The sequence below is a fragment of the Populus euphratica genome, unplaced genomic scaffold (assembly GCF_000495115.2).
Source record: "Populus euphratica unplaced genomic scaffold, PopEup_1.0 scaffold25.1, whole genome shotgun sequence".
Classification (NCBI taxonomy): Eukaryota; Viridiplantae; Streptophyta; class Magnoliopsida; order Malpighiales; family Salicaceae; genus Populus; species Populus euphratica.
In genome coordinates, this window is record NW_011499851.1 from 722,333 (window position 1) to 737,923 (window position 15,591).

General features: G+C 31.9%; 3 protein-coding genes across 6 annotated transcripts; all 3 read left to right on the forward strand.

Annotated features, from left to right (window-relative positions):
- The first annotated feature begins 5,380 nt into the window (after positions 1-5,380).
- Positions 5,381-8,191, forward strand: LOC105121404 (luc7-like protein 3). 2 transcript variants are annotated; one of them, XM_011020024.1, is made up of 8 exons: positions 5,381-5,628; positions 5,751-5,879; positions 6,075-6,114; positions 6,687-6,762; positions 6,848-7,048; positions 7,264-7,470; positions 7,549-7,922; positions 8,017-8,191. In XM_011020024.1, the coding sequence occupies exons 1-7, from the start codon at positions 5,586-5,588 to the stop codon at positions 7,879-7,881; spliced, it is 1,029 nt and encodes a 342-aa protein (XP_011018326.1). In that variant the 5' UTR covers positions 5,381-5,585; the 3' UTR covers positions 7,882-7,922; positions 8,017-8,191. The 2 variants fall into 2 exon arrangements, with proteins under 2 accessions (XP_011018326.1, XP_011018325.1); XM_011020023.1 differs by having other exon boundaries at positions 7,549-8,176.
- Positions 8,192-9,673: 1,482 nt separating this feature from the next.
- On the forward strand, positions 9,674-11,100 carry LOC105121403 (peroxisomal membrane protein 11B-like). Its single transcript, XM_011020022.1, has one exon. It carries the CDS (start codon positions 10,115-10,117, stop codon positions 10,796-10,798), a length of 684 nt encoding a protein of 227 aa, XP_011018324.1. The 5' UTR covers positions 9,674-10,114; the 3' UTR covers positions 10,799-11,100.
- A 1,407-nt stretch (positions 11,101-12,507) lies between these two features.
- LOC105121401 (cell number regulator 6-like) lies at positions 12,508-15,577 on the forward strand. Of its 3 annotated transcripts, none has more exons than XM_011020019.1 (4): positions 12,508-12,596; positions 12,920-13,024; positions 13,289-13,403; positions 14,676-15,577. In XM_011020019.1, exons 1-4 carry the CDS (start codon positions 12,579-12,581, stop codon positions 14,963-14,965), a joined length of 528 nt encoding a protein of 175 aa, XP_011018321.1. In that variant the 5' UTR covers positions 12,508-12,578; the 3' UTR covers positions 14,966-15,577. The 3 variants fall into 3 exon arrangements, with proteins under 3 accessions (XP_011018321.1, XP_011018323.1, XP_011018322.1); XM_011020021.1 differs by having other exon boundaries at positions 12,554-12,648; XM_011020020.1 differs by lacking the exon at positions 12,508-12,596 and adding an exon at positions 12,626-12,710.
- Positions 15,578-15,591: the final 14 nt, after the last annotated feature.

Here is a 15,591-nt window from a genome sequence, read left to right on the forward strand (position 1 = left end):
TTACTTTGATAGCATAAGAGCCCGTTTGTGATGGCATTTTTATTTAAAAGTTACAACATATTGTTTAATTATAAAACGAGCCATAATTTTAATATATGCATTTTATCATTATCTACGTTCAAAACTCAGTTATGTTAAAGCAGAAACTACATGCTTTTTGTAATGCTATGTTTTTTGTTTAATGTAATTATGTTTACAACCACAATATAACAGATTGTTCTCCTCTTCCTTGACCAATGCTTTAGATATGGGCGAATCTTTTATCTAGATGAGAAAATCATAAGGGCTATTAGAGACCGTTGGAGGTTGTGGCAGGGGTCCGTGGTTGTTTGGGTCTAAGTTCTTTCAATTGGGTTGATGCATGTTAGGTTGCCAAGGAATGCTGAGCTAACCATTTGAGTTTTAGGTGACTGGGTGAGATGGATTTTTAGCTCTATGTGAGGGAGACACAGAGCTGATTATATGGTGGTTTGATAGTTGGGTTAGTTCACTGTAGACATGTTAATAGTGGAACTTGTGAAAGACTACCTAGTTTGTGAGGGAGATGACTGATTCATGGAGGTAAATAGGTGAAGGCTAGTCTTGATGAGGGAGTTGGTTAATGATAGTGTTGGTTTTGGTTCCAATAGAGATGCTGCCAGGACAGGGACATTGTGGGAGGAGGAGATGATAGTGAAGAAAGACGCCATATGTGGTGGTTGATTTTAGCTTTAGGTAGAGGTTACAAGTTTAATAAAATAATAAAAAAATTATCAAATGTAGTGATGCATGTTAACCACCACATTATATTTATGAATTTATTATACACTCGTGAAGTTATAGAAAATATAGTTTTTGTCATATGAATTTCATATATGATGGAATTGCAAATAGTTTAATGAAACAATTAAAAAATACTTTATATATAATATTGTTTATTTCATGATATAATAGCAATAATTAAATATCCAATATTTCAATTAAAAACTATCAATATTAATATATGTCTTTTTTAGTTATTTTATAACCCCCACTTGAAAAGTATTATTAACCAAACACATTATATTATTTTTTATTCAACCTTAATTTCAATGATAGTTTTAACTAAACATATATTTTTTCAAATCAAACTCAACTAAAAGTACTTTTTATAAAACAATTCTTTTCAAACCATAACTATAACCACAATAGCTATTACAATACAAACACACTCAAAAGAAACTAAAATATTTAGGGTTTCTGCAGAGCAAAAACACAATAATGATGATAATAGTGCCACATGTTCTTTCTTTTTCTTTTTTTCGTCTCCTAAGTTTCTTTTCTATTTATTTTTTTTCTTTCAAATTAGGTTGATAGCAAACCAAATTAGATGGTTCACTTTCGGTTGGTTTCATATGGAGTTCTCGTAGTGTCGAAGAAAAAAATATGGCATACAGTTAATGATCAATATGAAAAAATAAATTTTAATTTTTTTGATTTAGAGTAATTAAAGCTTTAAGACCCAAATTTAAAGCTAAAATAAGTATTCATGGAATGAATTGGACAGAAAAAAAAAAGGGCTTTCGCATGTAACACACACACAAACAACCAATACACTTGGGCGACCACAATTTTCAAAGACGACCTTTTTTGATATCATTTGATTCTTAGAGGCGTGATCTCCCTTCCAAGGTGGTGAGCGCACATGTTGAAGCTTTGATTTGGCTTTGGTAACTTATTCTTTTTTTTTTTTGTTATTCTTCTTTTCATTTTCTCTCTCCTTTTCTTAATTCACACACCTTAGTCTCTTTAAAATAGCAAAGTGGGCTATTTTTTTATTTTTTATGTTAAATTTTATATTTATTCTTTAGATCTAATTTTTTTTTTCAAATTTATCATTTAACATTTGATTAATTGGAAATTGTGCTATGTAATTTTCTTGACTTATTTTAACTCAGTATCATGACTTGGGTTGCATGTTACCTCGAGTTGTTTTTTAAGTCATTTTTAATTATTTTTTTAATTTTATCATTTAATATTGGGTTGGTTGAGAATTAAGCTATGTGATTTTTTTTATTTTCTTTTTATAGGGTTGTCTTGATATTGTAACCCAGGTCGCATGTTTGGAAATCTAGTCTGGGTTAACTTGGGTTATTTTTTTAATATTTTTTTTCAAGTTCATCCTTCAATATTGAGTTAGTTGGAGGAAACCTAGTTTGGGTTGACTTTGGTTATTTTTTTTTTTCAAATTCATCTTTCAATATTGAGCTGGTAGATTAAGTTTTATAATTTTTTTTTAATTTCTTTCCATGAATTTATCTTAGTTTTATAGCCCGGATCATGAATTTCATAAGTTGATTGGGGTCATTGGCTTGACAAGCTAACCCGATTGACTCAAGTATTTTCTTGTTATTTTTCTTAATTTTATTTTTCAACACTAGGTTGCAGATCTTGCAAGTTATTCAAGGTTAGCATAAGTTGATCTAACATGCCATCATCTTAGTTTTTTTTTAAATTTCATTAAATATATCACCCTTTCAATATTTAAAAAAAGGTGTCGTCCAATGCGCATCGAATTTTGAATTCATAATAAAAAACAAATTTCTTTTAAATAAGACATTAACAATGCCTAGGCTTTTTGTTTTTATGATAAACAAAAAATTAATCTAACCTACAACATAGCACGAGTCAATGATCTAGTAGATACTTAAAGATCTAAAGTTTTTTTTTTCATGTGCTTTATTGTTCATGCGAACATTGAACATTTTTTCATAATTGAATCCTTCAATAGCGTAATTTGATTGAAATAGACAAAAGATTAAGGAGAAAAAAGTCTAAATTAAAAAAATAAAGGATTGAAATGTTAATAAAAAAGGAAGAAATATGTCTAATCCCATCTTCTTGACAATTTTCATCTTGGTTCAAAAGTTCATTTCATTCATCTTTTAGTTCCTGAATTTTAGAAAGAAAACAGAAAGTCACCAAAACATAATAAAGAGAGAAAATCATTAGTTGGATCATTTTTTGACAACAAAACTTCTCATTCTTGGTGTCAATGAATTTTATTAAAAAAAAAGTTTAATAAATGTTATTTTGAACCTTTATCTTGGCTAGAAAAACAAATTAGAATCAAAAGAGAATATTTATTTTCAATCTAATATTGTATTTTTTAGTTATTTTAAAGGTTTTTTGGCTTGATAAATTATTTTTCTTTTTTAAATATTCTAGGGGTTGCCAAATTCTCAACCTTAATTTTCTAACTATCATACCCATGATTTTCTAACTATTATAATGGTTGCAAAATTCTAAAAAAAAATGTCTTTTACCTTGATTTTTAAAAAGGTTTAGAGTAGTTTACCTTTATTAAAATAAAAAATAAAAAAATTCAGGTTGGCTCGAGCTTGCAAGCCCACCTTATGCTTATGCTATTGGGCTTTTTTTTGTATGGTTTAGACGCATTAAACCACCAAGCTTATATGGTTGTCCTTTTTTTTATTTTTTATTTGCAATTTTTTTTTTGGTTAAATGAGTATTTTTAAATAATCTAGTTTTACAAGAAAATAAAAACAAGCAAGATGTTTTTTTTTTTTTATAAATAGTATGGTTTTTTTTAGTATTTTTCTTTTTCTTTGTTTTTTTGTTGTTACATTATATCTTTTCAATCTCTCTTTTTTACATATATATATATATATATATATATATATATATTAAGTAAATTCTCACTTTGTTATTTTTAATTGGATGATAATTTTTTATTGGTTTGGGTTTTTAAATTTATTTCTTTTTTTTTTTATTTTTTTATTCATAACTTTATTTTTTAAGTAATGATTTTTTTAATTAATATATAATTTTTAAACAAGTGTCATATGATTTAACATAATTAGTTGAATTGAATCCACAAAAAAGTTTCTTACAAGAAACAAATTCCACAAAAAAAACAAATTCCAAAAAAAAAAAAACAAGGGAAAACATGCCATTCACCCGTTTTAATTGGTTAAATGCTTAGATAATTAAGGCTTGGTCTATTAAATAAAAAATAAATAAAAGAACATAAATTTTAATAAAAGTAACTTTTTATACATATGATCAATAAAATATATATGGTGCAATGAATCTTTATAATTTAAAAAACATGTGCATGGACTTGTTTGACCATTGGAATATCGTATATAAAAAATAATTTTTAATAACTGAACCATTATGATATAAGTAGATTTTCAAAAGAAAAATAAAAATTAATGATATTATTGATAAATATAAAATTCTATTTATTATTAAGGATGGTATACAACAAGAATGTGTAAAATATTTTGATACATATTCATTCATATCAAAAATAATTTTTATACAAATATTAATAACAATCACAACTATTAACAAATTTAAAATACTTTAAATGAATATAAAAACAACTTTATTAAATGATGATTTTAATAAAAATGCTTATATAAAACATGCTTAGTAGGTTTGTTGTTAATGAATGATAAAAAAAAAATATTGACCAAACTATTATATAGTTTGAAATAAGTACCCAAACAATAACATATAAAAATTTACAAGATTATATTATTAAATAAGTAAAAAACCAACGAAGTTGATAAATATATTTATTTAAAAAACATAAATAAAAATTATATTATTATATATCTTTACATGAATGAGATATTTATTTTAGACATGATGACTATATAATAAAAAACTACTAAAACAATATTAATTAATAAATTTAATATGAAAAGATTTATCATACAATTAATAAATATTTGTATGACATCTAATAAAATATACATGGCCTTCTTTATAAATGTGGCTTTTCTGGAGGCAAACCTCCTCCTCAACAAAGAGATGTATATTTCCTTCATTAACATATATAAATATTTGTAATATATTAAAATCAATAACATAACTCTCCTAGTAATTCTATATATATATATATATATATATTCTTTTAAAAGATTTGGAATTCAAACATCTCAATCAATAAATAGAAAAACGATTTGATATTCAAAATTTATCGTGAAATATATTTAGTTTAATGCACGTGTATGAATTACACTAGTCTTAAAACATTCAACAACTAATTAATATTCTGGAAGGAAAATATTAATTGGCTATAATATTAATTTAAAATAAAATAAATTTTACTTAGAAATATATTAAGATAATATTTTTTATTTTTTAAAAATTATTTTTGATATTAACACATTAAAATAATTTTAAAATACTAAAATATATTAATTTGAAAAAAAAATAAAAAAATTTAAATTTTTTAAAATGCAAAAACAAATTAGGTTTAAAAATAAAATAAAAAGAAACAATTGGAAAGTTCGTTTTTCCCGTTTGGATACAAAGGAAAAAGAAAACCGACAGGATAATTTGCCTAAACCAGAACAGGAATATACCTGTATCCAATCCGAGGAAAGAGATATTATGCAAAGCCGCACCCTTCTCTCGTCTTCAAAGATACGACAACCTATCCAAATTCAAAACCAAACCCTAAAAAGTAACAATTCCACTTTCATTTTTCAATCCTAAAAAAAAACCTAGAAAAATTAAAAGAAATCCATTTTCAATATCAAAAACCTGTTATTTAGCCTAATATCAGTAATTCGCACCATTATCAGCTCATGGACCTTCAACGAGCTATGCTAGATGAACTCATGGGTGCAGGTAATAAAACCCTAATTTTATTTTTCAATTTCATGCATTTACATTGACGAAGATCTGATTATTTGATTGATTGGATGGGGCTGTTAATGTGTTTAGAATTTTTTTTTTCTTGTGTTGAAAAGATCGTAATTTGACGGAGGAAGAGAGAAAAGATTACAAGGAAATAACATGGGATTCGAAGGAGGTTTGTGCTTATTATATGGCTCGGTTTTGTCCTCATGACCTCTTTGTCAACACCAAAAGTGATATTGGTAAGTTATTGTAGCTTTAAGTTGACTAATTTTGATTGGATTATTTTAACTTTAGCATGTTTCTAAATTTTGGAGATTTGAATTCTCATTATATCCGTGCTTGATTTGTACTTTGGTGATTAAGTTGAGCTTTGGTTTTGATAATTTGGAGATTTTTCGCTAATTGGTTTTTGCTCCTTTTGTTTTTGCTGCCAGGACCATGTGATAGGGTTCATGATCCAAAGTTGAAAGAAAGGTAGTTGTGGGTGTTTTGATTGACAATGCCATGACATTGCTGCATTCTAGTTCCAGTATGTTACTGACAAAACGTTCTCTATGGACCTGTTGATGTGTTGCAGGAATTTTCTAAGTGCTATGTTTGTTCTTGGTTGTTGAGCTTTGTATTATATCATTCGACTCTATATGTTTATTAAATTAACTACCTCTTGATACTGTTGCGTTAGTTATTAATTTGGTTCTTTATAAGAAACTAACTTCTTTGTATGTGTAACTGAAGATGGATCTTGGATCTGCAAAACACTGTTGGTGTGATATTTTTTTCTTCTTGATGTATCCAAACTAAAATATTCATCAGGTTGTTGTAAGGAGAATAATTTGTGCTGTTCAAATCAGTCTACAGCGTCAGTGATTTATGTAAAGCCTTTTGATTTTATTTTGTTTTGATACTTGTGCTTCTAGTGCATGATTGGTCAAAATCAGGTGTTCTATCAAAGTTTAGTTGGTCTTCTTCATCAGAATTTTCTCATGCTCTCTCCATATGTACTCAAACTTGATCTAATGGCTTTATTAATTATTTTCTGACTTAAGCTTTGAGAAGTCCCCAAGACATGATGCATATCTGGCTAAATTTGAAGCAGAACTTGCTCAGAGATGTGAGAAATTGGTAGGTCTCTTACTTGTTGGTTTTGGTTGCTTGTTATTTGTGATATGTAGTTTTATTTGTTTACATGGGATCCTTTTCTATGCAGGTTATGGAATTGGATAGAAGAGTTAGGCGTGGAAGAGAACGCCTAGCACAAGGGGATGAACCTATGCCACCTCCTCCGCTGTCAGCTGACAAGTCTGAACGATTATCTGTGGTGGAGGAGAAAATAAAAAACCTGCTGGTGCAAGTGGAGGCCCTTGGCGAAGTTGGGAAGGTGGATGAAGCTCAAGCGCTTATGAAAAAGGTGTTCTTAATTTGTTTCTAATAGCAGCCCATTCCCCACCCAGACCTGAAAATAACAAAAATATAAAAACAATGCATTCATGCTTTTATGTTGCAGTTCCTCCTTTAAAGTATGATATTGTGTTAAACCTTCCTTTTCCATTTTTTTTCCTGAAATATGAAATTGCTTGCCCAACCAGTGACTTAAATCCTAACTTTTTGCGACGCTTCTAACAGGTGGATGAACTTAATGCTGAGAAAGCATTGATTCAATGCCAGAATGATAAAGTATTGGTGGTTCCACAGGAGAAAAAGATGGCTTTGTGTGAGATTTGTGGTTCCTTTCTAGTTGCAAATGATGTTGCAGAGAGAACCCAGTCTCATATCACGGGGAAGCAGCACATCGGATATGGGATGGTCCGGGATTATATCACCGAGTACAAGGTGAGTTAACTTCGCTGTATGAATTCAGTGTACAATATATTTGTTTGTTATAGTGAACTGAGAATGTGGAATGCACAGGAAGCTAAGGAGAAGGCAAGGGAAGAGGAAAGATTAGCAAGGGAAAAAGAAGCCGAAGAACGGAGGAAACTGAGGGAGAAGGAATATGAGAGTAGGAGGAGTGGTTCAGGTGATAGAGATCGGTATCATGATCGAGATAGAGAAAGGGAGCGGGACAGGCACCGAGATCGTGAAAGGTCAAGGGAGTGGAATGGTAGGGGTAGTAGAGATGACTGGAGGACGAAGAATGGAAGGGATGGTGGCAGGGATAGGCACCGTGATCGAAGCAGGTCATGCTCCCCTGTTAGGCATGGTCGCAGGAGGTCACCTAGAAGTCCGGTTCGCCCATATTAGAGGATTATGTTCATAGATATCTGAGTTTAAAATTATATGAGGTAGACTTTTTAATCTCAAAGTTTCATGAACATGTGCTTTTGGAGACTCATGTTAAATGTCATCATGGGTAAAAAATTTCTTGTCATCTCACAGCTTTATTGAGAGTTTACCTCCCTTTCGTCAAATATTATTAGAGGAGAAAAGGGTTGAGGTAGGTATTACTTAATGCTGTTGTAACTATTTTGTGTTCTTTTTGGACTTTATTTGAACAAAAATTTTATGCCTTTGTCTCTGGAACATTGATTCATAGTCTAGTATCTGTCTCCTATCTTTGATCATTGATGTTCTCATGTACTCAAGAGTAAAGATTCAAAATATATACTTGAGTGACACTGCTGCTGAGACCGATGATGGTTTAGTGTCTCAATCTCAAGGTAACAAATAAATCTTGTTTTCTAACATGACTTGCGCCAATAGGTTGCCTTTGCCTTACTGTAGATTTTTTTTTTTTTGGGGTGGAGGGATTGAAGCTGGATAATTTTTGTTGGCAACTGCTTCTTGGTTGACTAGACAGGGAAAGAAATTTGGGAATCCCAAGTTGTAGTGTTATTAACCAAGCCCCATTTTAATTGATCTTGCATTTCAGTTTTAGCATGTTGATGATCTAGTAGGCAGGAAAGTTCATTTGCCCACTCAATTTGGCCTGTACCATTTTCATATGGAACGCGAAGTGACTGGGCTGTGTGAGGGCTTTGCAAATAAATAGGCAGTCTTTGAGGCCAGATACATGTGTTTTTGGGTGTTTATCCGACCTGGAAACCTCAAGAATTCAATTTCATGGAAAACTGATTTTTTGTCTTACAGTGTAGTGGGTACCTTTGGAGTAAAAAATTCAAAAGCCAGGATGGGCCAACAATAGGTAACTGCCCCTTACATAGTTTCTTTTAGAGCCAAGATGTCTCTAAAACTCAATTACTTGGAACAGTTCTTTCTATGCTTGTCTGGAAATCTACTTCAGCGGACTGGAACTGGATGCATTATAACTTGAAATGGTGCGGGAACTGGAGGTAACTTGAACCTATATGAAATTTCAAATAGCATATTTCTGTGACCAGCTTGCAGGAAAGACATGTAATCTGTTGAACTTGGATGGCAGAGTTGCCGCTGGTAAGTAAGTTCCTGATGTAATCTGTGGATGGTTTGTGCATGGGAATATTAAAATAGGTTGGTGCCATCTTATTGGAGGTTCAAATTGAACAATGCCGAATTGGAAAATATGTAATGACAATTTGCAGCTTTAATGTGCGACCTTGCATTGTTGAAATAAACTAATGTTGTGTCTAGATTTCATTTGATTTGTCAATCTGATGCTATCTTATCAAAAGGTTTAGGATCACACAGTCCTGGTACAACTTGTTGCTTGAGCTTGTCCATGCTAAATCGAGGATTTTTTTTTTCTCGTTTGAATTGGAAAACTGAAGGATGCAAGTTAGATATCATTCGGCACATGCCAGCAGCTGCCTCTTTTGTCAGAGATATCATCTTTTGTTAAACTCCCTCGTTGTGGAAGGTGTGATAAACTGCTGATGGTTGGTCCTCGTCGTGGAAGGTGTGATAAACTGCTGATGGTTGCATGCTCTAGACCTTGCTGGTACAACGCTATTGATTTGTCTTCTCGTTGAGGGCTGTGGCAACCCCGCAGAACTGCAAAAAGGTGGACTTGAAAGTGAGCTACAAATTTATTTTACACCTCTTACAGGTCTGAAAGGAATCCACACTTCTGCTATAGCCAAAATTGTGAAAAATGCAATTGACATTTAATTTGCACAAATAATTGTCAGCTCCATTGTGTTGGGTATAACCTACTTGGTGCCATACAAATAGGGTTCTACCCCACTTCTCACCACAAAATCCAGTGTAACAGCTAAATCATCTTCATTGTTGCTATTATGCAACCGACAATAGCCAATGGAAGCTTCGTCGTACACAAGGCAAAGAGGGCCTACAATCAGACAGCATACAAAAACACTAGTAACACAAGAAAACTATTGGTAATGAGGAGCAAAACGAGGTCCAACCATTTGTGTACCTTTACGGAATTTTATCCATGAAGGACAAAATCTGTGGCTCTCGTTTTAGGTTTTTCATTGTTCTCAAACACTGCTAAGAATAGCAAATGAATAACTTTCCATCGAACTCATCACCATCACCAACAGCAACAATTACCATTTAGCATCTCAGGGCTTCAACCATGAATGACACAGTGGACAAGCTGGTCATCTTTCTAGCAAAGAGAGATGGCATAGATAAGCTTGTCAAGACTTTCCAGTATGTGTCCAAGCTTGTTCACTGGCATGTAGAAGCCACCCACCCAGACGCTGCAATGAGATTCAAGCAATGGGAAGTTGCATCTGGCCTTAGCCGGAAAGCCTTCAGAACTGGCAGGTTTCTCACTGGCTTCAATGCTCTAAGAAGAGGCCCTGGCGCAACCCCGACGTTAAAGGTCTTAGCTGTTCTTGCTAATGCAGGAGAAATGGTCTATTTCTTTTTTGACCATTTTCTCTGGTTATCAAGAATTGGAACTTTGGATGCAAAGTTGGCAAGAAGGATGAGCTTCATTTCAGCATTGGGCGAGTCTTTTGGCTACATATTTTTCATTATAGCTGATTTTATTATAATGAAAGAAGGGCTAGAAACAGAGAGAAGGCTCTTAATCTCTTCAAAAGAAGATGGTTCAGAAGATGCGAAAGAGAGCACGAGGAAGATCAAAGCAGAGAGAGTGATGAGGTTGATGGCAGTGGCAGCTAACGTTGCAGATTTGATTATTGCTCTGGCAGATATTGAGCCCAACCCATTTTGCAACCATGCTGTTACTCTTGGTATTAGTGGGTTGGTGTCTGCTTGGGCTGGTTGGTACAGAAACTGGCCCTCGTAGTCATAGTTCCATTGCCTATCAACCAAGTCTTGAAAATGGGGGCAAAACAATCTCACTTGTGTTGCAGCTGCGATGGAAATTATACTCTTTTACGTGAAAAAAATCTTGCAACTAAGTGTTCCATTTTATCATCTTTTTGGTTTATGGCTTTACGTGGAGAGTTTCTCAAGGCGTAGCAGCCAAGTCTTCAATATGGATGGAATTTTTTTTTTTTTTTGTAGGCTTTGGAAATAATACTCTGCAATTATCATATTGGACTAAAATGATTTATGTCATAGAATTTGAGCCTTTGGTGAGTTGAACCGAATCAAATTGACAAAATTACCATGCAAATAACAAAGCAATCGGGTTTGATTTAAAAAACAAACATCATACGATAATTGTGCTTCTAGAAATCATTTGGAAATGTGTTTCTTAGAAATTTAATTTTTTATATTTTTTTATTATTTGATGTATTTGAAAATAAATTTTAAAAAATAAAAAAATATTATTTTAAATAAAAAACACTTCAAATATCCAACCCCGGTATTCCAGCTTTGTTATTTCCATGGTGTTGTGAACTCTATATATATATATATTCCCTCCTCTCTTCATTTGTGCTTCGAAATAAAGAGTTAATTAAGTATAAACTACGAAAAGTAGTTTTTTGACATAAAATTAAATTATAAAGCAGTTGTTGTTTTTTTGTCAATAATTTAAGATAAAATGAGTTTAAGCTGGAAAAAGTTAACCGAATCAACATTTGTTTACAAGAAGAGAGGTAGTGTTATATGTGGGTCACATAAGACTAACCCATCACCAATTTGAATAATTTAGAAAGAGTTTTTTTTTATGTGATTGTATCTATATTTGAAGCAGACAGAAAAAAATTATTTGATTAGTAGCCGAACATGATGCGTTATTTGTGCGATCTAGTATAATTTAAGTTCAAAAATACAGATTCTATCAAAAGCAGCATCAAGCTGCTTTTTCTTTTTTTACTGTTTTTATAATGGAGAGTTTCATTTTTATTATTAACGTGAATAATAAAAAATATTTTTATTGATTATGATGGGATTGGATCCGGTCTAAACTTAAATACATTAAATTATGTTTGATTTAGTAAAAAAATTTATTTTTATTTTTATTTTTAAATATATTTTATTAAAAAAATAGTGTTTAACATTATTTAAAAACACCATATAAGTTAAAAGAAGATTACGTGATGATATAATATTTATATAATTTGATCATAATTCTAATTTTATTTCAGATGATATTTTATTTAATGTTATTGCAGGTTTAGAAAACCATTATCTTTGTCGGATAAATTTCATACACGATGAAAATATAAATAGTTTAATAAAATAATAAAATAATATTTTATATAAAATATTAATTATTTAATGATGTAATAGCAATAGATAAATCTATAATATTTAAATTAAAATTCATCAATATTAATATATATAAAGTAATTAAACAGCTTTTTTCAAATCACAGCTACAAAAATTATTACAGCAACAAAGATATTTTATTCTCAATTAAGTCATTAGCTTTGTTCAGGTAATTTTCACAAATTTAAAATTGAAAAAATCTTCAAGTTATATGAGAAAAAAGATACCATTTATTTTACTAAAAAAACAAATGGGGGCAGTTAATTTTAACTCGCAACATGTTCTCCTGGTAGGTACCCAAATGCATTTGGGCCAGGAAAGGGTGAGTCAAAGCCTGGTAAGAAGTCGTAGTCTTTGGAGAAACCGAATGCCTGCTCCACAATCTACTTTCAAGTGTAATAAAGATGTACGAAGTTGACCTCGTAATCTCCTTCCACTAAACAACCCCCCCACCTATTCCTTCTTGATCGGAATGTAATCTAGCATTTCCAATCACTTTTAATTATTAAAATTAGATTAAATAATCTCTTTTGCAGATTTGGTTTTCTATTTTCACCGCTTTACCACAGATATTTCTTGCAGAGTGGTGTTTACTTCTAATCCCCCGAGTCTAGCATTAATCAAGATTAACTTTCTTTTATATATATAAAATAAACACTAGAGTTTGGCTTTTTTCTTGTTGGGTTTCTTTAATTTTGCATTTCTCAGAGGCTAAACAGAGGATTTCTGGGTTTTGTGAGATCAGATGGCTGAAGGAACCGCTTCAAGATATGTGAAGTTAACCAAAGAACAAGGTGATGTAGAGGAGATTAAGCCCGGTGAGCTAAATCAGCCCATTGAGGTTCCTCAGGTCTCAATCTTTCTCTCTTTAGTATCAGATTTTGTCACCTTTTGTTTCAAGTCTTGAAATTTAAGTAATTTCAATGTTTTACTGTCAGATGGGATGGTTTCAAAGTTTAGAAGGGTTTAGCTTTTCAACTTTGATCTGATATTGCTGTATCTGCTTCTCTTGGGTCAAATTGTAAATGTGTTTCTTTGTGGGATTTGAATGTCGAGGCTAAATTTGTGTAAAGATGGGATCTTTTGGATCACTGATTTTTTTTCTGTGGGGCAGTTGACCGTTCGTAAGTGTAATGAATGTGGGCAACCTCTACCTGAAAACTTTGAGCCTCCAGGAGATGAGCCTTGGACTACTGGAATTTTTGGATGTGCTGATGACACCGAAAGCTGTAAGTACGTTTATAATTTAGTATCATATAGTTTTCAAATCAATGTTATATGATGTGGGGGTATCACATTTGGATACGTTTCAGAACTTGTTGGAGATGAATTGCTTCCGTTATTGTGATCTATGTAGTGCTTTGCTGCTTTTCATTTTATTAAGTTAGAATTTTTGACATGGACATAAGTACTTAGCTGATCTGCTCTGCCCTTAATTCGGACGTATCGAACTATCTGGTAATTATCCATTGCATGAGATAAATGGCTTTGGCCAAATCTGAGTTTGTGCTCATTGCACGTGCTTGAAAGGAGAGTCATGGCAGTTTCTCTTGTAGCTCCTGCCCTAGACAGATTAGGAGCATTACTTTCTTGACATAGTTGTGCCCCTGAGCTAAGTAAGCATCTGTTGGAAACATAATGTCATCCGATAAAAAATTGTTTATTTGCCCATATGGTAGCCCCATTTAGGATTTGAATGCAGGCAGTTCACTTGTTTCTGTTTTTTTGTTGTTTCCCAAATCAATGATTTCTTTTTTTTTGTTTTCTTTTCTTCTCATTATTCTCAAATCCTTGTGGATCTAAAATGAAATTCTTAGACCGTTTCTATTACAACTTGTCTCCTGGTGTTATTTCCCCATCGCTGTTAGAGTTTTATGAAATCTACAAGTCTTCAAACTCAACTGATTTAAACATATAATCCTTTGTTTTCCTAGTTTTTCTTTTTCTTTCGTGTATTTATTTTTGAAACAAAATATAACTGGATGTCGCAAGTGAAGTTTTATGGACGGAGTTAAATTTGTTTCTCATAATTAATAATGTGATGATGACATAAACAGTACAATGCATATGAAGACAAAGGGTATTCTCTAGAAATCAATTTATTGACTTGATTCAAAATAGTTTGGACAAAGTTCCTATTTAAAGGAGAATACAAGGCATGAAATCAGGAGCCAAATCAAATCATATATCCTAATTAAGAGTGACCCCTAATTTATAATCTATTTCCTAATTTATAGACAAATTAATATAGGATTTTCTATTTTACAACAGCATATTATTTTAGAATCCACACCATGCTTGGGAAGGTGTGGTAGGCTGTCACTAGTTTTTTTTATTCCTTGGTTAAGTGAATGTTATTGTCTTTTTGGCAACTTTATGCAATTCATTCTCTTGTATTTCATTGTTTCTTCAACAAGTATTGGTACCATTTTTTGAGTGTTTTAGTTAGTTATTTATGTAAGGCATGATGAATTAATACTTCTTATTTTACACCTTGAAAGGCTGGACAGGAGTGTTTTGCCCTTGTGTTCTATTCGGTAGAAATATTGAGAGCTTGAGAGATGATACTCCCTGGACCACCCCGTGCATTTGTCATGCTGTTTGTGTTGAAGGTGGGATTGCACTGGCTGCAGCAACAGCAGTTTTCCATGGCATTGACCCAAGGACATCATTTCTCATTTGTGAGGGTTTACTTTTTGCATGGTGGATGTGTGGCGTATACACTGGTCTTGTTAGGCAGTCTTTACAGAAGAAATATCATCTCAAGGTGATCTCAATTTTGCAATTTTAATATTCATTGTATGAATTGAAGACGACACTGATCCTTGAACACTTTGTTAAGGTTAAAAAAAGCATCACATGCACATTTTGTAGATGCAGACAAGATGACTGCTTCCGAATTCCTTTTGTATGTCATGAGAGCACTAATAATTATAAGAGTTGTAACATATGGAATACTAGAGGTGTGCATAATTCGGTACCATGAACCATTACCCAAGAACTTCAACCTGAACATGAGAATCAGGTTGATACTTTTGTGAACCTGAACCTGACAATCAAAGAATCTATAGGTTTGATTAACCTAAGTTCAAATTTGGTTTTCAGGCTAACCTAAACTTGTCCTAAACATATGCAATCCTTCAAATAAGAACTTAAAAATCGTAAGTCATATTTTAAGCTTTTATAATCCAGCAGTTAGGATTGGATATCATGTTCTTGGGTTATTTTGAACACCCCTGTGGAATACTGTAATTAGTGATATTATTCCTTGAATGACTTGATATTTTAATGTGCTCTCTTATGGTGAGAATTACTTTTTCAGTGCATAAATTTGTTTAGTTCGTGATAAAGTGTGCTGTTGGAAGTTGATGTCAATTAACAAAGCATAATGAAATGGTAGTTATATAATTCTGTAAA